This window comes from Ctenocephalides felis, unplaced genomic scaffold (assembly GCF_003426905.1).
Source record: "Ctenocephalides felis isolate EL2017-DRISC unplaced genomic scaffold, ASM342690v1 CF-g0.4_SCAFFOLD_00845, whole genome shotgun sequence".
Taxonomy (NCBI): domain Eukaryota; kingdom Metazoa; phylum Arthropoda; class Insecta; order Siphonaptera; family Pulicidae; genus Ctenocephalides; species Ctenocephalides felis.
The window spans coordinates 67,214,615-67,238,073 of NW_020536999.1; the positions used below are offsets into that span (position 1 = coordinate 67,214,615).

A 23,459-nucleotide genomic window follows, 5' to 3' on the forward strand; every position below is an offset into this window, starting at 1 on the left:
CGGAGCATGGCAGAATCAATGTTAATAGTTCGGACTACAATAGCATAAATCTAAGAACCGACACAAATATTTTACATGACACTTATATAAACATCATTAATAATTTATAAATTTTTTCATTTATCTTATTCTTTTCAATAAATTAATTTGTTTTTTTCATTTTTTTCTATTTTGTATGCGATAGCACTCCTTCTGTTTACATTATAATGATACCCTCTCTGTCTCCATCTATATAAGTACTTCAAATTTGTTTAGAATATTTCTGTAAGTGTTATATGTTTCTTTAGTACGGTGTCAAGCATTGCAAGGAATAGTTGGTGTTTTTTGTATACCAAAAATTAAATGAAATTTAAATAAATTATTAAAGAATGTGTAGTATATAAGTAACTGTTTTTGAAATTACACTGAAGATGAGACACACCATGGTCTCGAAACGTCTGTAATCATAAAATAAAGTTGTGTTAAACAAATCTGAGTGCTGTTTTGTTCATATTAAACAATTAATATATATATATATATATATATATATATATATATATATAATGAGTTTTACTCATTCATTTGTTCGCTAAATTACATCTAAAAAACAATTTTAAAATTTTTGAAAATTTTTCCATGCTATTTCCAACATTAATATTAAGAGCTTCAGAGAATTGTTTTTTATCAATTTGGAGCCATTTGAGCCCCTGGAAGCAAGGAAATTCGAAAATTTATATATATTATATATATATATATATATATTAAATTTTTTTATTATAATTTTGATGTTGAAATATGTGATATTCAGTTTTCAGGGCAATACATCAATTAAAAAATTTGTATGACTTTAAAACATTTTTATTTTTTCCATACGTTTCGACACATTGTTTTGTGTCATCTTCAGTGGACAGATAGAAATTATTAAATAAAACTAAAATATAAGAAGAAGTGATATGGTATGAACTTACATGTAATTGAATTAATCCTAATTATTTCATATTATAAATGTTCACAATGCACAATCCTAATTATTTCATATTATAAATGTTCACAATGCAACAAAAAACCAAACTTTGTCATTTTAAATTGAACAATTCAATTTAAAATGACAAAGTTTGGTTTCTTGTTGCATTGTGAACATTTATAATATGAAATAATTAGGATTGTGCATTGTGAACATTTATAATATGAAATAATTAGGATTAATTCAATTACATGTAAGTTCATACCATATCACTTCTTATATTTTAGTTTTATTTAATAATTTTTATCTGTTCCTTTAATCTAGAGTCCACTGAAGATGACACAAAACAATGTGTCGAAACGTATGGAAAAAATAAAAATGTTTTAAAGTCATACAAATTTTTTAATTCATGTATTGCCCTGAAAACTGAATATCATATATATATATATATATATATATATATATATATATATATACGAGGTCTGTTCAAAAAGTACCCGGAATTTTCGTTTTTTCAAAAAAATATTTATTTATTCGTCTACATTAATGTGGTCCCCTTCAAAGTAGTCCCCCCAGATATAATACACTTATGCCAGCGTTTTTTCCAATTTTCGAAGCACCCTTGATATTCACTTTTTTAAATGTCCTTGAGCACTCTCAGCGATTTTCTTCAATCGAGGAAAACCGCCGTCCTTTCATGGGTCTCTTCAACTTTGGGAATAGGAAAAAGTCACACGGAGCCATATCTGGTGAATTTTTGCACTTTGCAACACTTTATTTCATTTTTTACGCAAAATTTAATACAAATTCTTTGACTTTTCAATTCTTCCATTGTAAAAATCGCCGAGCTCAGAAAAACACGTCGAACCTTAGCGACTACCACAGACAAAGTAAACAGTGAATATAGCTGAAAATTTCATCATACTTTAGGGGCATGTATACCAACACAATAAAAAAAAAAATTTGACAATCCGACACTTCAGACCCGCGAAATTTAATTATTAGTAATTCCGGGTACTTTTTGAACACACCTCGTATATATATATATATATATATATATATAATATATATATATATATATATATAGATTTAAACGTGTAATAAAGTTTGGAATCTCTTTTATTCCATTTCAAATGTACTTACAATCTTTTTCCAGTGGTATCTGGAAGACATTTGTCTGAATATCGCCCGCTTCCATTTTTGTAACTGCCATTATAATATCGCTTAATTCTAGCAATTTTATTCTGTCGATCTCAGCTCTCGTAAATAATCTGTTCAATGATAAAATACAATAAAAAGTGCAAATCAATTACAATACTTTTTCAATATAGTCCATTGACTAAACATGTAATTGGAACTAAATAATGAAACTTATTTAAATCGATAGAAAGAGGAGAAAGATTGGACTCGGATGAAATTAACATAGAGTCGGTCAAGTAAAAGCGTGGTCGTGGTAATTATTAAAGAAAAATATTTTATGAAATTTTTGTTCATGTACATATATTTATATACATGTATTACAAACAATGATGCAATTCGGTCAATTATGTGTTCTGTCACCAGGCGTCGAAAATTGCCTGGCATCTCCGAGGCATGCCTTCTACTAATTTGACAGCGTGTTCTAGTGGAAAGGATCTTTAGATCCGAGCAATTTTGTAAGACAACTACTCCAAAGTGTATGTGCGTCTTCCATGAAGCTTCTTTTAAATATATGCCTACAAATTTTCAGTAAGGTTTGCATCGGGTGACTGGATCGGCCAATCCAATGTAACAATGCCATATTGAGTTTTCCACAGAGCTTGGTTTGGTGTTTAGGATCATTGTTCTCCTGCAGAAACCAATCCTCAATTTTTGTTATGAACCATCGTTTGGCAGATGGCAGTAAAGCGTTTCTGTAGATTTTTATCATTTTCTCGTCATCTAGGTTGTCAGAAAAGAGGTACAAAATGCCAAATCCCTGATTTGAGAAGCAGGCGCAAAGATGCACCTTTTTTATTCCAAGTTTTTCACCTTTTTTCTGGTGGAAGTTGATCAGGTTCGAGTGAGGACATAACTTACCCATAGAGAACAGAGTTTTCTTCATTGTGTTGCGTCATTACAGATCATGAGTCCGAAGAAGGGCTCTGATAGTTTTGTAGGATACATCTAAACCTTTTGCCATAAATTTTGCTTGTCCTTGCCGCAAATTATTGACATTTTCAAACACTTTATATCGCTCTATCTACTTCTGTATACATGCTTTCGACTTTCTCATATATTTAGCAGCCGCTGAATGCGACATTTTGGGACCTTTCCAGTAGATGCAAAGGAGCGCAGTTCCGTAGCGCGACGCGTATTTAGCACCCATCCCGTTTAACGTGATTTTCTTTCAAAAGATCAACGACAACCTAATTTTTTATTGATAATGGATCAAGGAGAAAGCTTTCCTTTATCGGCTCGCGAAGCAATTAGAACAAAATCTTTTATTATCTGTGGGACGCTCTTACTTGACTGACTATTTCATAACGGAGTGAATTACATTTATTATGTATCAAGAAATGTGTCTGCAGAAACGATTTGCAAATATTTCTCGATAAATCTCCTTCGATGTTTTCATGCTTTGGCATAAGTTTACTATGTGAACTCGCGAGTTTTTAGAGCTATGATATAAGAGGAATCTTCTCGGCGCCCATTTCAGGAACAAATTGATAGTATTATAATTTGAAGTAACAAAATTTAAATCTGAAATGTTGATTATTAATGAAACGACTATAAGTTGTTTCAAATTCATCATTTCCGTGCTATTTAAATATATTCTATACCCATTTCCCATATTTTCGAACCAGAAACGATCGCCATCTCTGATTCTTCTGAATTGATCTTGAATGACTTCGGTGAAAAATTCCCCAGGACCTTCTGCAGTCTCAAGGATACCGCCAACCCAAATGTCCAATTTTTCTAGATTACCACTGTAAAGGTTGCTTAATTTTTGGCGCTGAAATTTAAAACAAAAATAGAGTTAGAAATCTTGCTACGTTATAATAACTAATCGCATTTCCATAAATTATCAATTATTGCTCGCTGTTGTGAATGTTTCATATTCACAGTTTGGGTTATAATTCAGAAAATGATAATTAAGAAAAATTATCGTATATCTCGACATAGCGTTGTCGAAACCATTCTGTTCCACTCAAGTATCATTTCTGGTTATTGGATACTTACAATACTAGCATTAACGTTGACAAAATGGTTAACATTCACAACAGGAGCCAAATTATAAGCTTTTCTGGCTGTGTTAAAATCGGGCAAGCCATGGTCCCGACCGCGCTGAATATTCAATGCCATCAGATCCCTTCTTGAAAACTCTAATGGCCCAAAAACACGACCTGAAAAAGATAATTAAAAAAAAATTAATTTTATTATAAAATTATTATGTCCAAAAATTCATAAAAAAATAAATATGAAGAATATTTAATATTGCAAATATTAACTGCAGTAAAGAATCATGGTAAAATTTTGTGGTGTAGTATATATTTTGTGAATCTGGCACAAAAACTTTGTTACCTCTTAGATCTTCAACAATTATATTGTCTTCACGTTCACAAGCTTGAAAAGCCATGCCCATGAGCAATCTGTCAATGTCAACAAATTCACTGGTCGTATAATTGGTCTTGATTGCGTCTTGTGGTCTCCAGAAACTGTTACAAGTTCTTACAGCTGTTCTGTTCCAATTCGGTATGTGTATACCACATCCATTCCTTCCATAATCTCGAAGATACACTCCTAAATTAAATGAAAAAAAATGTATCAAAATTTGTTCTATTACGATAAAAACTAAAATTGTTTTCAAAACAACTTAATTTTATCAATCAAATTGAAATAGTCTTATTATATAAGATGGTATCAGAAACAAGCATAATAAAGAGTAGAAAACAGTCAAACATAAATAATAAATTAGAACTATCATAATACAATTTTGGTATTTGATTATAAATTTTTTGGATACTTTTATTTAATGTCAGTTGAAGAACTAGTATTGATTTTCAATGATGTTATTATTATTTTTTACCTGATGGCACTAAGGTGTGGCCAAATCTAAAAGCAGCAGCTTGGAAAAATTGGTCTATCTGTGGATCAATACTTGGATCGTATTCTGTGAAAAAAATCAAATATAATTCTAGTTATAAATGCTTGATCGATAATGATAAATATAATACTCTTTAAGAATCTTCAAAATGCCACCAATTTCAAAAAAAAATCAACTTCAATAGTCAACTCCGGATCGTTTTTTTCCTAATATGTTTCCAGATAGATTGTGAAAAGTTTGATAGTTTTTCTGGATTAAATAATTTCGAACGTTACAAGCACTTTATACTTTTTTATTTAATTTGAGATTTTTATTGATCTTTAATATATTCAAAATTGATTTGTTTTTATATATTGAAATTCATTACTGCAGGAAAGTTTATTTATTTTTTATAAAAAGTGTGTTTTTCTTACTTTCATAAACCGGCAGTTCTTTGCTGAGCCATTCAGGAAGCCACTTATAAACAACTATATGCTGTTGTGTTGCTATTGTCCATTTTCGTGCTTCATTGAATATCTAAAACAAAATAAAAGTTTATTTATTATTAAATAGCATAGAAAAATAATAGTATTGTTAGCAGATCGATTAATTTTAAGTAAATATTATCAGATTTTGTGATTTATGTTGAGTTTTTTTAGTCAGTTTTATAAAGTAGTGATCGTTCTGTATTTTATTGACGTGATGTAAAAAATAAGTAAGCATGTAGAACTTATTACAAGTGATGATTCTATTTAGAATTGTTGCAATTATATTACAAATGAGCGCTTTAAAATATATTTTACCTTTTCTCCTGACCAATCTGGCTTGCTTTTGGCAAAAGCTTTTGCTAAATGATTGTGCCATCTGAACCACAGAATTCCAAAAGTCAGAAGAAACGTATTTTCATTACCACGTGGATTTCCCAATTCTGAAAGTATAAATGTTTTAATAAGATCTTAATTTTACTAATCAAGCATACAGTTTTTGCATACCATCTATTTTCATAACTCCTACTAATAATAAAGATGCACTTATATACTATTTATTAGAAGAGAGATCAACGAAATTTCCTAGATTTGAATACAAAAAAGATGAATTAAACTGAACCTTTATTAAACTGAAATTATTCATGCAATTTAGTTATCTATATTACTAAAGCGAATATTGCGTATTATACCATATTATGCAAGTATGATCAAAATATTATTTACTGAAAAATCTGTTGACTGGTAATAGTTCGTGCTTCTTAACAAATTCTTCGTGCAATGTAGGAGGTGGTGGATTTGCCATAGGCAACCTGACAGTGTTGTACTCAGGAAATAATCCATTGTGAGAAGTCGCCAGTAGGCCATTAGGATCCATGGTACCATTAGAATATGTACGAAGCTGATCTGCCCAGGCCCTTGATGTACCATACATCAGGCCGCCATCTAAGTAAGGTGTTATCTCGTTCAACTGAAAGTGGAAACGAAAAACAATAACTACAGTTATATTTTTGCAGTCAAAAAGCCTAATATTAAATAGTAATTGGTCTTTTATGTAATTCTTCTGTTTTTCGAGATAAGCGTATTTGATAAATATGCCTATATGAAATATTTTAAACACTTTAAAATTATAGAATAATACGTCACTCAATAATTCCGTAGGATGACACATAGTGTTACTATGTAATAATCCATATGATTTGTAGGAAGCATCAACATTAAGAAGATATATGTCAAATTTTTATGACAATCTGACGATTAGTTTACAAGTTACAAAGGTTCAAGTGACGCTACTTTTGAGTTTTTCAAAATCATGTATTCAAATGGGTAAAAATATTATAATAGCTAAAGTATCAATTGACAGGTGTTATCTGAACTGCATCAAATTGAAGCAAACGGTGGAGACGTGGTTTGCTGATTTTAAATGTGGCCGTACAGATACTGATGATGCTGAACAATCTGGAAGGCCAATTTTGATGGTTACACCGGAAAACATAAAAAATTCCAAATAATTATTTTGCAAAACCGAAAAGTGAAATTGCCTGAGATACCTGATACCTTAAAGATGTCAATGAAGCATTTTGGACATATCGTTCATGAATATTTGAATAGGTATAAGCTCAGCGCTAAATGGGTGCTGCGTAAACTCACATTTGATCAAAACCATAACAATAAAATAAAATTGAGTTTTAGCTTCAATATGTTGCCATGAATGCGACCCGGCTCCACCACTACACGATGGAGTAGAATAGACAGTCAGCCGAGTGGACTAGATACGAAGATGCTAGATGAGAAGAAAAAAATGCAGACAATCAGCTGGCAAGATCATGGCATCAGTTTTTTAGAATTCGCAAAGAATGATCTTGTTCAACTATTTTAAGAAAGGCCAGACCTCCAACAGTGACTATACTATAGAGCTTTTGAAGATCGAAATCGGAAATATGACCTATTTAAAAAATAATGAAAGTGATGCTTGATCAGGACAGCGCACCTAATCACAAATCCGTGAAAACAGTGGCAAAAACCATGAATTGGAGTACAAATTGCTTCCCCTCTTACTATATTTCTTAGACCTATTTCCCAGCGACCATGTCGAGTTCACAGATCTCAAAAGATTGTGCGCTGTAAATAAATTTTTGCCGATTAAAGAGTTGATCGCCGAATTTTGTAGCAAAGTAAAAATCGTATTACAAAAATGGTATCGAAAAGTTCGAAATTTAGTATATCGTCTTCGAAGAAGACTAAGTTGAATAAATATTTCTTAGGTTAGGTTTTTCTTAGTTATCCTACGGACTTATTGACTGATGTGTTATAATAAGGCAATTGTTTTAACAACATTTGGACAATGTACATTATTGGCGCTTTCACACCTTTCACCTCCGTGACACATTCTCTGATTAAGGCAATAATTATTATTCCAAGATTCTTTTAAATAACAATTTGCCCGATTGCTAAAGGTTTGTTTGATTTGATACCTGTTGCCGAGGATTATTTGGTGAAAATCCAGTAGAAGCGTCGAATCTGGTTCTAAGGACAGGCATTTCAGTATGATTAGTTTTCACCCTATATTCATGGTCTTCTGGTATTGGAACGTTGAAATATTCAGGAGGGCAGGCTGCACGTTGGGCATCTAGAATTTCTTCGACCACTTGTTGGCCTGGAAACAAAACATTACATCACTTTCATATATTAACTGCCCTCAAAAGGTTCATTTAATTATCATTAATTTTCTTGCTCTGTCGAATTTAAGTTTTCAAATGTAATCTTTTTATGTGAAACTACATTACCAAAAAACACTAGTAGAGCACTTTTGCCAGTTTTTGACATTTGTCCAGGTGGTCCTGATAATAATTGTCGGCTCAACTCCAGCGGATTAGGTCTGTCGCTTCCTGAGGGTTTGTAGACACCATCCTCGTATGCGGCCGGTACTCTACGTAATAATGGTGTATCTGTAATAAAATAATATTATATATATTATATATATATATATATATATATATTTATATATAAATAGCTTTATTTCTTTTCAGTCCGAATGTTAGTTTGAAAGCTTTGAATGTTTTATGCATCCATCCCTAAAATCAAGTAAAAATGAATCTAATTTTTCAAATCTCCTCTCATACGGAAATCAAAGTTCAGTAACAAAAAATAAATACATTATAAATAAGATTTATCAAGTCAAGATTATTTGTACTCATTCAAGAAAAATCTATATCAGGTATTATATTTATAGGTATTCGCAAAGTAAGTACGACTACATAGGTACTCGATGAAAAGTCCTATTCACTTATTTTATTTTTTTTGGCTCACACATAAATGACCCTATACTTCGAGAAAACTCAAAACAAGTAAATTACATTTTCTGGTAAAAAAAGAGTGTGCGTAAGGTTCACACGCGATTGAAGTAAAACTTATTTGCTACTGTACAAGATGGCATTTAAGTAAAAGTAAATACATCATATAACAATTTTGAATAATGTTTATTAGTAATGTGGTAACACTCACGATGCACACATTTGTTAGTGTCAACCATTATACACATTTATATAATGATAAATTATAAATTATATATTTATAATAGCATTAAAAATATGTATAATATTTAAAAACAATAATGTAATTAAATTCATACTACAAATATGACATGATCATTTGATCATCATTATCGGTTTGTCATTGTAATTAGCATTTAGAAATGAACCTTCATTAGAGAAATGAAGTAACTGCTGATTAATAAATTCTATAATATTCGTTCGCAAAGTGGATTATGTAAAACAACGCCTAAACAAATATTGTTTTCGCAACTTCACTCACAATGTACTTGTGTTTAAAGAACTTCATGTAATTAAAATTATCATATACATTCATTGACTGCTTGTATATTTTTTACTTTCAACAGCTGCAATATCTGTCTTGCCTAGAAAATAGTTTTGATTTCACAGATTTATAGAAACAAGGAATAATATAGAAATTATTTCTATAAACTTCTGTTTCGTACACGGCGCAAATTTGTTTTATTATTTTCATTATAATTATTTACGGTGGACAGGATAAAATATTCTTCTGATTCAGGAATTTTTCATTAAATCAAGATTTGAGCTACGATGTAACTTTAAAATGTTTTTTTTTTTATTTATGCCGATTTCCTTGTTGATATACGCGTATAACGTCGATGCCGGTACGCATACAACGTTGATACCGGTACGCATACAACGACATATATTCACATACACGACGTCTAATGACAATTGACCCGTATAGAAATGGTCTCATCGAGAGCGAATGACGGACAGTTTGGGCGTAACGGACTTCCGTTGCATTTGTACGGATTTACACCCTAGTCGCGCCTAAAGATGTTTTACTTCAACAAACTTTACTCTCGGAAAGTTTAAAATAATCTACACAGTGATAAAAATAGTTGTAAATTAGTTTGTTTCCAAATGGCCGATCTAATTTTCTTACTCAATTTTTGCAGTTATTCCTGTACAATTGACTAATTGTAAGATCTAGTTGGTGCCGATCATGTAGTGGACTGTAAATGATTTATTCCGTCACCATAAGAAGTGAATGTAACTACTATTTTACTCTCATTCTATTTGCTAAACTCTATACTCATAATAATCTGCAGTACTATTTACATGAAAAAACAATTATTATCCGCTCTCACGAGAGTTTGCGGGTTGATTACAAATGTAGGCTGCTCAATTCTTGACCAGCTTGTATTACCTATAGCTCCTAGATCTGGTTTTGATGGATTGTTGTACCAGCCATCGTAGCCCTCGTATTCGGGAGCAGGTCGTTCTGGCTTGGCGCACGACGAGTCGCTGCAACCCCATAGTAACCAATCGGCTATCGAATCTCGACGAGCTGCTATACCGGTTAAACTTGGCTTAGATTGGCAATCTAGAAGAGAAATTCAAAAATCATTGATTTAACAGTACTCAATAATATTGAATAAAACCAGTAGTGCATGGCATTACTGGTTTTAAGGCCTTACGAAAATTGCTTGCATTTACCATAATTAACTTCCCGTAGGGTAAGTTATAGTAATGGCAAAAAAATCGAAAATGAAAATTTTTATATATATTTACGTTTCAAAGGTTTCTGAATATTTTGGCATATCTTAGAAAAAATTGATTTATGTGTGTGTGTGTGTATGTGCGGATACAAATTTTCGTCGACGGTTTTGGGAACACGGATCAACCGATTTCAATTATTCAAAAAACAATCAATTGCTCTTGATAAGGAGACGTGCTGATTAGTTTTTGGCGTAAGCAGCTCTAGCCGTTTCGAAGATCTAGTGAACTAGTTGGTTTGGTATTTAGCCTTGAGGCAAGTTACATGAACTTCCCGATATGTGTAAATATTCGACTTAATCAATAAAATATAAATTAATTTATGAATGATTAAAAGTATTCCAAGTGGATTTATTACACATAATTGAAAACGAACGAACACGTTAACTCGGTATATTTTCTAAGAGCAAATTTTCGAAAATCAACAATTTTTATAATTGAACCAGTTTCCGTAGGACTTTAATGATTTAGTATGTTCATTAAGACCAAGTACTCTATCATTATACCAAGTAAATAGTCTAATTTTAATTTTAACAAACGCCAAAAAACTACTATTTTCTCAAACTTTGATGAATTTTTAAAATTAAACTACATGTCGTAAGGCCGTAATATTTTAGTAAGTTCTATAAGACCATGATGTTTATCGCCAAAAAAAGTTTCATAAAAATCGGCTTAATTTTTTTTTCAACAGTTAATTATAAGAAAACGGCTCGGTAGATTTTCATCTAAAACTAATCAGTATCTTTCCCAACTAATATCTTTCGAACAGTTTTTGATTTTTTAAAATCGGTTTGGTAGGATGAGCTTAGATGTGGACGAAAAGTTTAACACTATTTTTCAAATTACAAAGAAACGGCTTGGTAGATCGTCGCACACATCTGACAAACGATAGTTCTCATCGAAATACATCAAATGGCTTTTAAATTTCTGAAATCGGTTCAGGCGTTTTTGAGAAAACGTCGATGAAAGGTCTAATTTTGACAAATTCCAAAAAAACGATACCAGTTTTTGCAAACTTTGACGAATTTTCAAAGTTAAACCAATTGTCGTAGGGCCGTAATATTTTAGTATGACCTAGAAGACTAGTATCTACCGTCAAAAAAATAATAATAAAAATCGCCGAAAAAAATTTTTTCAACACTTTATTACAAGAAAACGGCCCGGCCGATCTTTACCAAAAACTAATCAGCACGATTCCCAATCAATACTTTTTGAACGGTTTTTGAATTTACATAATCGGTTCAGAATTGCGGGCTAAAACGTGCACGAAAAATTTTTCACTTTTCTGCTATTTATAAAGAAACGTTTCGGCCGATCGTTCCACAAAACTGACAAACGATAGTCCTCGTCGAGATACGTCGAATGGCTTTTAAATTTTTGAAATCGGCCCAGCCGTTTTCGAGAAAACGTCAATTTACGGCAAAAAATCTGTTCACACACACACATACTTTTTCCAAATTTGGTCTCATTCGATTCAGAATGGCTTGAAACGTCGAGAAAACATAAAATTAGCGAATCGGATTTTTCGATGAAAACATAAACTTCTCCTTCGGGAAGTTATTAAAGTAAAAAAAAATGCCATTTGGCGTTCAAAAATGATCAATAGACATATACACATAAAATTATCAGATATTTTATAGAGGTTTTAACAATTATAAATTACGTTTAACAAGTATAAATTTTGTTTACATTCCTATGGGTTCCGTACCAACGCTTCCATATTTCGTCTCTATGCAGTTAAGGCAGTACGATTGCTTTCAAAAACAATATCAGAATATCCAAAATATTCCAAAATAAAGAAAAAATTTACAGTTTCTCAAAAATCTAATTTTTTCGAACAATTTTTTTTTTAAAAAATGTTAATCTTTAAAAAAAAATGGTACATGTAGTTCCAGCAATTTGCCTTAAGGCACGATGTATTGCGCTCCACTAGTTTAAAATTTTTGAAAGCTTTACAATTTTTTTTTTTTTGAAAAAGATCTTTTCGGAGATATTAAGCAAAAAGTGCAGAAAATAAACACTGAGTTTTGGGAGAACTGAGCATCCGATTTGAATGATCCAAAAAACATTAAATTTGTAATGAATGGGAGAAGTGGTGATTACTTTTTGGCAAAGGCAGATCCAGCTGTTTCTGAGATTTGGAGCTAAATGTAAATTTTTGCTTATGTTAACAAAAAAATTGCTTTTGCACGAAGAAAAAAAATATTTCAAAATTTAATTCATATTTTTTAAATTCCAAAAAAATGATTCGGATTTTAATTTTAATTATATCTAAAGTTCTGAAGAACACTTATGTACTTAATATTAATAATTTTAACTTTGCTATTCAATTTGTATAATTCTTATAACTATTAGACAATGCCTTTCATTTTAAATCCGATTGATTAAGTTTTGGTCATTTACTTTTCTGTAAACATATATAAACGTCGTGGTCTCATTCATACGCTCTCATATTTTGTTTTTATAATAAGAACAATGAAAGTTACAGTATTTATAATAATGTATTTGAAAACATTTAATATTCCTCATAAATTTCTTTACGGTACGTTTGTCTCAAGGCAAAATGCTACTTACAACTAGTTTATTTAATTTTATTTATCACAATATGTCTTTGATGAGTAATGATCGCGATTTTCTGCGGTTTTCTAAAATTAATTTTAATAATAATCAAGAATAATTGGTATCATCATGTTTACTATTTGCAGTCTTCTGTGCTTTTTGCAATTAAAGTGATAGCTGGCTTAACGGGAATTTTATTTATCGCAATATTCACAATGCTCCTCTTAGGAATGATTCACAATATACGAGTATTTATGATATGTTCCTTGTATAAAAATAATCACGCAGAATTAAATCTATAAATTTAATGAAATACATAGCTTTTAAACGAATATTCAGTAAATATTATGTGTAAATGCGTATAAATGTTATGTGCAAATGTATCTTCTTTTCATGCCCCAAAGTAGTAAGGGTTGGCCGCCTCATTTCATACCTCTTTCAATCAATACATGTTCTTTACTGAATTTCGATTAGGATGATCTTGAAGTTATGGAAGAGCTTAAATTTATTTATATTAATTTAATTTAATTAAATTAAAGAACAAGTTATTTTTAACTAAGGCTATCCATACCTAATACTTTTTTCTTAATTTTTTATACAATTTAGAAATTTAGCGCTCTGGGGCTCTGACGAAAATGTAGCCCCATCCCGCCGAAATTTTACTTAATTAGTTTTATGTCTCATTTTTTTTAAATTATAATAACTATATGATTTCAGAAAATTTATTACGCATTACATACTATAATTTAACAACATATTCATATTGTTCCAACAAAAAAAATATAAACTGCACTAAGTTAAAATTTTGCACTAAGGACTTTCTTTCCGTAGGGTATGCTATAGCAATCACAATAAAATGAAATTTTTGTAGATCTTTACGTTTTGAAGGTTTCTGAACATTTTTTTCTTCACAATTTGCCACCCTGAACACTAGCCCCGACTTGCCCATACTGTAAATCCAGCTCTGTATGTACCATAAAATGTGCCATAGATGGCAGGGTGTAAATTTTTCCGCAGAGTTTTTGGAATCCCCACATTTTTCATTTTATTGAATGGATTATTATCTCATAGAGCTTTCAAGTTTGTACTTGTAAGTGGTTATTTATTATATAATAATTTAAAAGTACACGTTTCGGTGATTCTTGCGATTTGACGTATTTTTGCTTTGCCGTGAATAGTTTTTTAAAAAAATTGAATTAAAAAAATGTTTTCTTTTTTAAATTTTTATGTAGTTTTGTCTTTATATTATGATTTTTATCATATTACTATATTAATTAAAAACAAAAAAGCTGCTTTTTTACATAACTTCGAAAAAAAAACTAGTGATTAAGAGAAAGAGATGGGAAAAAGAATGTAACATCACGGAAGAATAGAAAACCATTATCAGGTTGCCAAATGCGATGTAACACATTCATAATTTTATTTATTTTTTGATTAATATAAGTTTGAAAAAAACATTTTGCTCGATAGTATTGATATAATCCACATTGCCAGTTTTAACTCCTTGAGAAAGAACTGAAAAATGCTTCCGTTTAATATTAAAAATAAATCCAAAAAATAAAAAAAATACATAAAATGGATGACAAATAATTAAAAGAATTTATTGACAACAAAATATTTTTTGTCTGCAACAGCAGTTGAACACTCTGGTGCTAAGTCATTGATAACATTATAAATAACATAAAACTTACCGGCTTTTCGAATTTCTGTTAAAATCAGGAAGATTGATATGGCCAGACATGATATCGCCTGAAATATAAAAATAAACATTTATTGAATAATATCAATTCCACGTAATCTTTTAATCTGTTATCAATTTCTTGTAAGAAGACATATTTGTTTTTAGTTATTTGTTTAATTCATATTTTTATGAAAAATTGTTTATATAATAGAAAAATATTTTAATAATGTCTTAAGTTGACAAATAATGTTTTACGGTATAAATGTTTCTGATTAATTTTTATCAAAAAAGTATCATTTTTCACTTGATCTACTGAAAATATGTCTTATAGCTTTCAGAATGACCTGATACCAAAACAAAATCAAATATAATAGCTGTATCGAACAAAGTTTTATTCATTCATTAAATATTATTCTTTGCCAAAATTATATGACACACAATATCCCTGGCACAATTTCTCTTAAAATATTTTAAGACAAAAACTGCACGAAACATGCAGTTGCAAAATTGTTGTAAATTTTGTTGCAAAAATTGGTATGGGAATATATGTATTAAAGATTTTTTAAAGTTTTTGTCGGTTTTTCAAATGCGACTTCTGTACACTATTTCGGTTTGCATTTGATTGGATTTAACATTAACTTGCAATATCAACAAAATTGGATATTACACAAAGTCGAATTGCATCAACAATGTAATCTTTTTATGTAAATAAGTATATGAATATATATTTAATCACATCTATCGCAATATTTGCAGAGTTGTCTAGAAGACGAAAATTTAATTTTCAGTTTTAGTGTTTTGCCACACCTTAATTTATTTGGGTATATTATTTTCGTATATTTTTGTTGTTCAATATTTTATTACAATTAATTAATTAATTTGAAAACTTCAAGCGATTTGTAGATATTGTTATAGATCAATAAGGATTTTAATATCAAGAAAATTTAAAAAATAATTTATGAAATTGATAAAACAATATGTTGAAATATTTTTACTACTTCTTATTTTATCTCAACTAATTTAACAATTAATTACTATTAACTTCCTTTAGGATGAGTCACAGCAATCGTCAAAAATCGAAAATGAATATTTGTATTTGTTTTTACGTTTCAAAGGTTTCTGAACATTTTGGCATACCTTAGTAAAAATAGATGTATGTGTGTAATACATACAAACTGTGTACGTATTCAAATGCAGATACAATTTTTGGTCGACGATTTCGAGAACACGGACCAACCGATTTGAATGATTAAAAAAACATTCGATTCCTATTGATAAGGAGACGTGCTGATTAGTTTTTAGCAGTCTAAGGCAGAACAATCCGTTTCAAAGATACGGGGCAAAAAGTGAAGAGAACGTCGTATTTCAATAATTCAAAAAAAATATTTTTTTTTACTTGTATTGACAAAATGAAGAAGTGATCAAATTTTTAGGAAGGCAGGTTTAGCGGTTTTATTCAATGATGTGGAAAAAGTAAAACAAAATGCCATTTCGTGCCATTGTCGTTCAAAAATGACAATTAGACGTACGCACATCAAATTATCAGATATTTTACAGAGATTTTAATAATAAGCTTATAAGCACGATGACATGCACCTTATATAGTTCAAATAAGGAAAGGAAAAAAATAGTGGTGCATGTGATTTAAAGAAAATTGCTGGAACTTTCCGTACCGAAAACTAATATTTTTAAAATATTGAAGTTTTTAAAAAATATTTACTTTTTTATACGTATTTTGAATTTTTTTGAGAAGTTTGAAATTTTTGTTTAGTTTAGGTAAGTTATAGTAATCGCAAAAAAAATGAAAATAAACGTTTCAAAGGTTTCATTTGACAAACCTTAGAAAAAATGGCTGTATGTGTGTGTGCGGATACAATTTTTTGTCGACGATTTTGAGAATACGGTTTGCGAACTACGCTACGGGAAGTTAAAAAAAAGTTTATATATTAAAAATAAGGAATTTCTGGATCTGATAAAATTTGCAAGTTGTATTTCTGGCAAAAACAAACTTTCAATCCATCCTGGTTAATAAAGTAAATTAGTACCCGGTTGGATTTCATTTATATCAGCTTATCAGAACACACAAACCTTTTCAAAAACTGTAATATTTCAATATTTCAATACACTTCTTATTAACGTTCTTCTGTAATATTTTATTAACAACAAAATAACTAATTTATATATATATATATATATATATATATATATATATCTAATATTTTTGTGAATTGTTGAATTTGATTTTACACTGAGTATTAGAGTTAGCAATTTCATATTTATTGCTTCGCGAAACTCACATTCCTTGAAGAAAAACATAAATATTTAGTTAATATGATTGTGTTATTTGTTTTACAGATTATATTTGCTTAAATGTATTCTCTAGCTATTTGATGAATGAAATATGAGCATTTCTTCTCGCACAGACTAATTAAGAAACATATTTCATATTCAAAATTCACTGGAAGAATTTTAACATTTTTAACGATGTTTTTTTCTTGATATTTTGATGTATTATTTCTTCAATATTATTTAAACTTAAAATAATTGGCTTAAAATATTATAAGTATTTATAGTATTTATAAAGAAACTATAATTAATTAATTTTTAAAAATAACTTATAATAACTGAAATTTTGTAATTAATTTATATCAACTGCAAATCCATATAAACAACATTAATTATTCACAACTGGTTTTATAAAGAAATTATTATTATTCTCACCTTCATTTTTGTATTAATTATAATATATTATAATTAGTATTATTAATTTTAGTGCATTTTATTTATGCAACATTGACAATTAAACTAAACTTCTAAATAAAAATAATCATTCAGTATGGGTGATCACTGTCGCCGCAAAACACAAACTGTGCGAACATCGTTGTAAAAACGATGCAAAAAGATGTCTCGTTTTATGTCGATTGTTTATCATTTTATCGAAGAGCTGGTTATTTTTTCATATTAATAATTTGTTCATTTCTGTGGTTCAGGGCTGTGCTATTTCAATATGATGTTCCAGGGTATATAATAGTTTTGGTCAGCCTGATATCAAGCAGTAGTGACGTCCGTTTTTATTTAGTAATATAGATTGATTGCAATATGTTTCAAAGTGAAAATAACCCATATCCTGCATCAGAAAACATTAGTATTAAAAAATTATAATAGTAAATACATCACATAGAGACGGGACAACCGTTCGGGTTGCCATATATAAAAAATCACTTAGTTTAAGTAGTCAGCTCAACAATTTCAAAGACTTGTTGAGTTTTGATTTTTGTTAAATATATATTTTCAGTATTTTATTACATTTATTTCAGCCTAACGGCCTAGAAATACAAATATTTACATGTCTATCTTCACTTAAACCTATTTTATCGTTACCTACTAACTTAAATCTACATTATATCTAACACCGAGTATAAACAAAACACAAACTTAGTGGGGCGCATGGCATCGTGCCTTAAGGCAAATTACTGGAACTTCCCATACCATAATTAAACATTCGAAGAATAAAAATAATCAGTCAACAAAAATGTCTATGAATAAATATTATAAAAACTAGACTTCTTATTGTTTGTTCTTTGTAGACAAAATATGAAAACTTATTAAATTAGACGACGTTGTTTATATATGTATGCGGACTTATTGTTAGAATGAACATATTTTATTTCAAATGCATCAATTTTTTGTTCGCGAAATATATGCACTGAGTTACCAATTTTAAATAGTTTATGTAGTATCAACTATACAAACCTAAAAAGTATTAAAAAAAATTTAAAAAAAAAAATTACAGACGTGGGAATCGAACCCGATCAGTCTTGACTATCTTATCTACTAACGCGAACGGTGACGCGCCAACCAACTGATCTATAACGACATGCTCAAGCACAACGCTATGAGGAATTTCTGCACTTTTTGCTCTGTTTGTTCGAAACGGCTGGATCTGCCTGTACCAAAAACTAATCAGTACGTCTCCTCATCGAATCGAATGTTTTTTTAATTATTCAAATTGGTTGATCGGTGTTCCCGAAATCGTCGACGAAAATTGTAATCACCCATCTACTCAAGTCAAGCAACGTCGCTATCAAGAGATAACCAAACGGCCATGTTTGAAAATGTATAACAAAAGTATTTTCTTTCGTTGTTAGTTTTTTTTAATGAGGACTCTTGTTTAGTTTACGAAACCTTAATATAATTTTTTTGTAACGTTTTTTATTTGTTTTATAAAATGTGCTGTCAATGTTAATTAGATTCAACAAATGTTACATGCAGATGAGGAAGAAAGGACCAACTGAAGCTTTATCCTGGCAAAGGCGTAAATAATAAATAATGATAAATAAGAAAGCAAAATAAGTTAAAAAAATAAGAGGTAAATTGAACAAAAAAGTTATTTTAACTCTGCTAATGAATATTCTGACTAAATGCCAGATCAGGGTTATATACAGCGTTTTTCGTAAAAAATGTGTCCATAAAATTTATATTTTGCGTTGTTGAATAATATAGTTTATTATTTCGCAAAGTTCCTTTTAAATTTAAATTTAAAATTAAGACATTGGATCCGTTTGCCTCTTGATTGGTTGTCCCTTTTTACTCAGGCTATGGGGTACAGATGACAAATTTTAGTAAAACTAATAAAAAATACATTTTTAACTTCCCGAAGGAGAAGTTTGTTTTCATAAAAAAATACGAATTGTTAATTTTATGTTTTCTCGACGTTTCAAGCCATTCTGAATCGAATGAGACCAAATTTGGAAAAAGTATGTGTGTGTGTGTGTGTGTGCGTGTATGTGAACAGATATTTGCCGTAAATCGACGTTTTCTCAAAAACGGCTGGACCGATTTCAAAAATTTAAAAGCCAAAGCTCGATGTATCTTGATGAGGACTATTGTTTGTCAATTTTGTGCGACGATCGGCCAAGCCGTTTCTTTATAAATCGCAGAAAAGTGAAAAATTTTTCGTCTACGTTTTAGCCCGCAATTCTGAATCGATTTTGAAAATTCAAAAACCGTTCGAAAGATATTGGTTGGGAATCGTGCTGATTAGTTTTTGGTAGAGATCGGCCGGGCCGTTTTCTTGTAATAAAGTTTAAAAAAAAAAATCGACGATTTTTATGATTATTTTTTTGACGGTAGATACAATAGTCTTCTAGATCATACTAAAATATTACGGCCCTACGACAACTGGTTTAGCTTTAAAAATTCGTCAAAGTTTGCAAAAATTAGTATGGTCTTTTTGACATTTGTCAAAATTAGAACTTTCATCGACGTTTGCTCAAAAACGCCTGAACTGATTTCAGATATTTAAAAAGCATTTGATGTATCTCGATAAGGATTATCGTTTCTCAGTTTTGTGCGACGATCGGCCGAGCCGTTTCTTTGTAATTTGGAAAAAAGTGTTAAACCTTTCCACATTTAAGCTCATACTACCGAACCGATTTTAAAAAATCAAAAACTGCTCGAAAGATATTAGTAGGGAATGATACTGATTAGTTTTAGGTGAAAATCTACCGAGCCGTTTTCTTTTGTAATTAACTGTTGAAAAAAAAATTAGGCCGATTTTTGTGGAACTTTTTTTTGGCGATATATATTATGGTCCTATAGAACTTACTAAATTATTACGGCCTTACGACAAGTAGTCTGATTTTAAAAATTCTTCAAAGTTTGAGTAAATGAGTAGTTTCTTTCACGTTTGTTAAAAATAAAATTAGATGATTTAGTTGGTATAACGATAGTGTACTTGGTTTTGAACATAGTAAACCATTAAAGTCCTTCGGAAACTGGTTCAATTATAATTATTGATTAATTAAAATTATTGATTTTTGAAAATTTGCTTTTAGAAAATACTCTGAGTTATTAACGTGTTCGTTCGTTCGTTTGCAATGGTGTGTAATAAATCCACTCGGAATACTTATAATCACTCATAAATTAATTTATTTTTTATTGATTAAGTCGATTATTTACACATATCGGGAAGTTTATGTAACTTGCCTCAAGGCTAAATACCAAACCAACTAGTTATGATTAGGAATTAACCGGGAATTTTACTGAACATTATCTGATTGTTTTTGATTTTGAGGGTACATTTTAGAATTGTGTTGCTTATATGATTGTTTAAATATTTTTTAATAAAATATTATAGTTTTTGATAATATTTGGTTACAAGAGCTCTTTCTAATATCTTATCTCCGGCTATAGGAAACGCTGTCCGATAGATTTTCATTGCTATAAATTTATCGTGATAATGTCATGTTTTTTCTTGAAAATCTTACTGTGTGAATTATGAATAATCATATTTAAGTGTTTTCGAGTGCACTAAATTGATTCAGGTCAGTACATAGATTATATTATATTAAATAAAATTATCCACTTGTAATCAGAGTGCATCACTTGAAAGCATGTTTTTGAACACGTATTTGTAATAGTTTTTATAACAAAATTATTTATTGTAAGTATCACTTACTAACAATTCATAACGTTATTCATACACATTGATTTCAGTAGATGAGAGTTTAATATTTACGTTGATTTCACAACTTTCGAAAATATTATTATATGGTTACTAAGATTATATATAAACTTCCCGTAGGATAAATTATAATAATTTACCCTACGGTCCTCTGAACATTTTGGCAAAAATTATGTATGTGTAACCTCCGCTTTGCCCTTGCCTCTGGTCCCCACGGAAACCGCCGTTAGGCATTACTTCGTGGGGGGAGGATCTAGAATGTTATAATTCTTAACTTGTTATGATCAATGTTATAATTCATAAATATTATACTCATCTTTTAAATGGGCGAAGTACAAATTATGTATGTGTGTGTGTGTGTGCGCGGATCCACTATTCTGCGTACGTTCCGTGTTTTGCAGGGAGCTAGTGATTACAGTTGACGTCCACACTTAAATAAAAACATTTTTAGAATCCGAAATATTTGAAATGAAAATTGGTATACAAACTAATTTAAACAATACAATTACAATATTATAAGTATATTGGAGAGACTTCATTTGCAAATCGTATTGACTAATTTTTAGTGAAAACGAAAATTTTATTTTCAAAATAAACAGTAAAACATTTTACCTATAAGGTTTATACCCAATTCTCTTCAAGTTGATTATGTATACGAATTGGAGAAGTTCATGCATCTTACCTTAAGGCAAAATGGTACTTACAACTAGTTTAAATAAATATTATACAAACATAATTTACAAAGGGTCTATAAAAGTATGTGGTAATTTTTGTATGGCTAAAATCATTTCATAGATTTCTGTTGAAATTTTTTACATGTATATCCTTTGACCAGTTCTTTATTGTTATTATATCAGAAAATTAAAATATAACGAATTTTCTCCTGAAGATTTCAATAATCTAATCTAATCTAATTCGTTTACTATTTGAAAAAGGAAGGTTCTTATGTTTACAATGTTGTAATATTTTTATTGCTCATGGTACCACTTAAATAATTTTTTTAGCTTTATCTGAATATGATATTTTGATGAAATTCTAGCTTTATCTTTATATGGTATCTTTTGTAAATTCTAAAAATTGTGGAAATATTCATTCCAGTTGATATGTCTTGTAGATCGAAATTCTAAAATAATCAAAGATATAATATCGCAGTAACTTTCTTAGCATTTTGTAGTCACCTTCGTATGGCCTTGAGTATTCTTTTACATAAATATTTAATTTATTTAAATAATAATATATTATTACTAAATTTTGAGAGATTAATTTACAAATATTTAATTATTTCAAAAAATGATTTAACACATAAATGCTTCATTGATTTGTTGTTTCCTAGGCTTCGTATTTGCATAGAAATACCTTAATTCAAGTATTTTTTAATTAATTTTACCAAAATTCGATAAGCTGGTTATAACATTTTGATATATATATATATATATATATATATATATATATATATATATATATATATTCTTTGTTTGATGTATCGCCCTCAAGAACTCACTCATATATTTCAACATCAAAATTAACTACTAAATCATATATATATATATATATATATATATATATATATATATATATATATCTATGATTAATTTCTTGGAGGGCGTAACATCAAGTAAAAAATATAAATAAGTAAAGATTTTTTAAAACATCTTTATTTTTCCATACGTTTCGACGTAAAATTCCACGTCATCGTCAGTGGTTCTACAATTTTGAAAAAAAACAGTAACGTTAAAAATTGGATATACATAAGCAAAAATAAAAAGATTTAACTAAAGAGACAGACTAATTATATATAAACCTTAAATTAAAATAATGCATAAAACATAACTTGCTTCAATTTGGATATAAATATTCAGTATTGAGTATGTTTTGCAATTAATTTCATTGAAATTCGAGATCTTGCTTTGAATATAAATATTCACTACTATGATTAATCTAATTATCAGCACACCAAATTAATATTTGATCATAATAATAGAGATTTGTGTGAAATTGCGGCTTCACAGGGTATTATAATTTCATTTTTCAATAATATTTTTTTTTAATTTTATGCTTTATCAGAAAGTTATATTTGCATTCTGACAAAAATACAATTTCCGAACAATTTATCTACAGTTATGATATCATTCTCATAAAATACTTTTTATCTAAAGCTGATAATATCTTGTATAAATTCTGAAAATTATCGAAGTGGAGATATAT

General features: G+C 29.5%; 2 protein-coding genes across 2 annotated transcripts in view; one reads left to right on the forward strand and one right to left on the reverse strand.

Moving 5' to 3' along the window:
- The window catches only part of LOC113363323 (GPI mannosyltransferase 2-like), a 56,356-nt gene that overhangs the window by 27,413 nt on the left and 5,484 nt on the right, over positions 1 to 23,459 (forward strand). The window lies entirely within an intron of this gene.
- Positions 1 to 23,459, reverse strand: part of LOC113387601 (dual oxidase-like) — a 41,891-nt gene that overhangs the window by 17,379 nt on the left and 1,053 nt on the right. Inside the window, exons 3-14 of the mRNA XM_026624948.1 lie at positions 14,799 to 14,856; positions 10,199 to 10,375; positions 8,260 to 8,421; positions 7,948 to 8,129; positions 6,200 to 6,443; positions 5,792 to 5,916; positions 5,423 to 5,525; positions 4,992 to 5,075; positions 4,487 to 4,705; positions 4,145 to 4,308; positions 3,745 to 3,917; positions 2,087 to 2,214 (exon numbers count right to left, since the gene is read on the reverse strand). Of these exons, the coding sequence (XP_026480733.1) occupies positions 2,087 to 2,214; positions 3,745 to 3,917; positions 4,145 to 4,308; positions 4,487 to 4,705; positions 4,992 to 5,075; positions 5,423 to 5,525; positions 5,792 to 5,916; positions 6,200 to 6,443; positions 7,948 to 8,129; positions 8,260 to 8,421; positions 10,199 to 10,375; positions 14,799 to 14,856 (1,819 nt within the window). The remainder of the gene's footprint in view (positions 1 to 2,086; positions 2,215 to 3,744; positions 3,918 to 4,144; positions 4,309 to 4,486; positions 4,706 to 4,991; positions 5,076 to 5,422; positions 5,526 to 5,791; positions 5,917 to 6,199; positions 6,444 to 7,947; positions 8,130 to 8,259; positions 8,422 to 10,198; positions 10,376 to 14,798; positions 14,857 to 23,459) is intronic.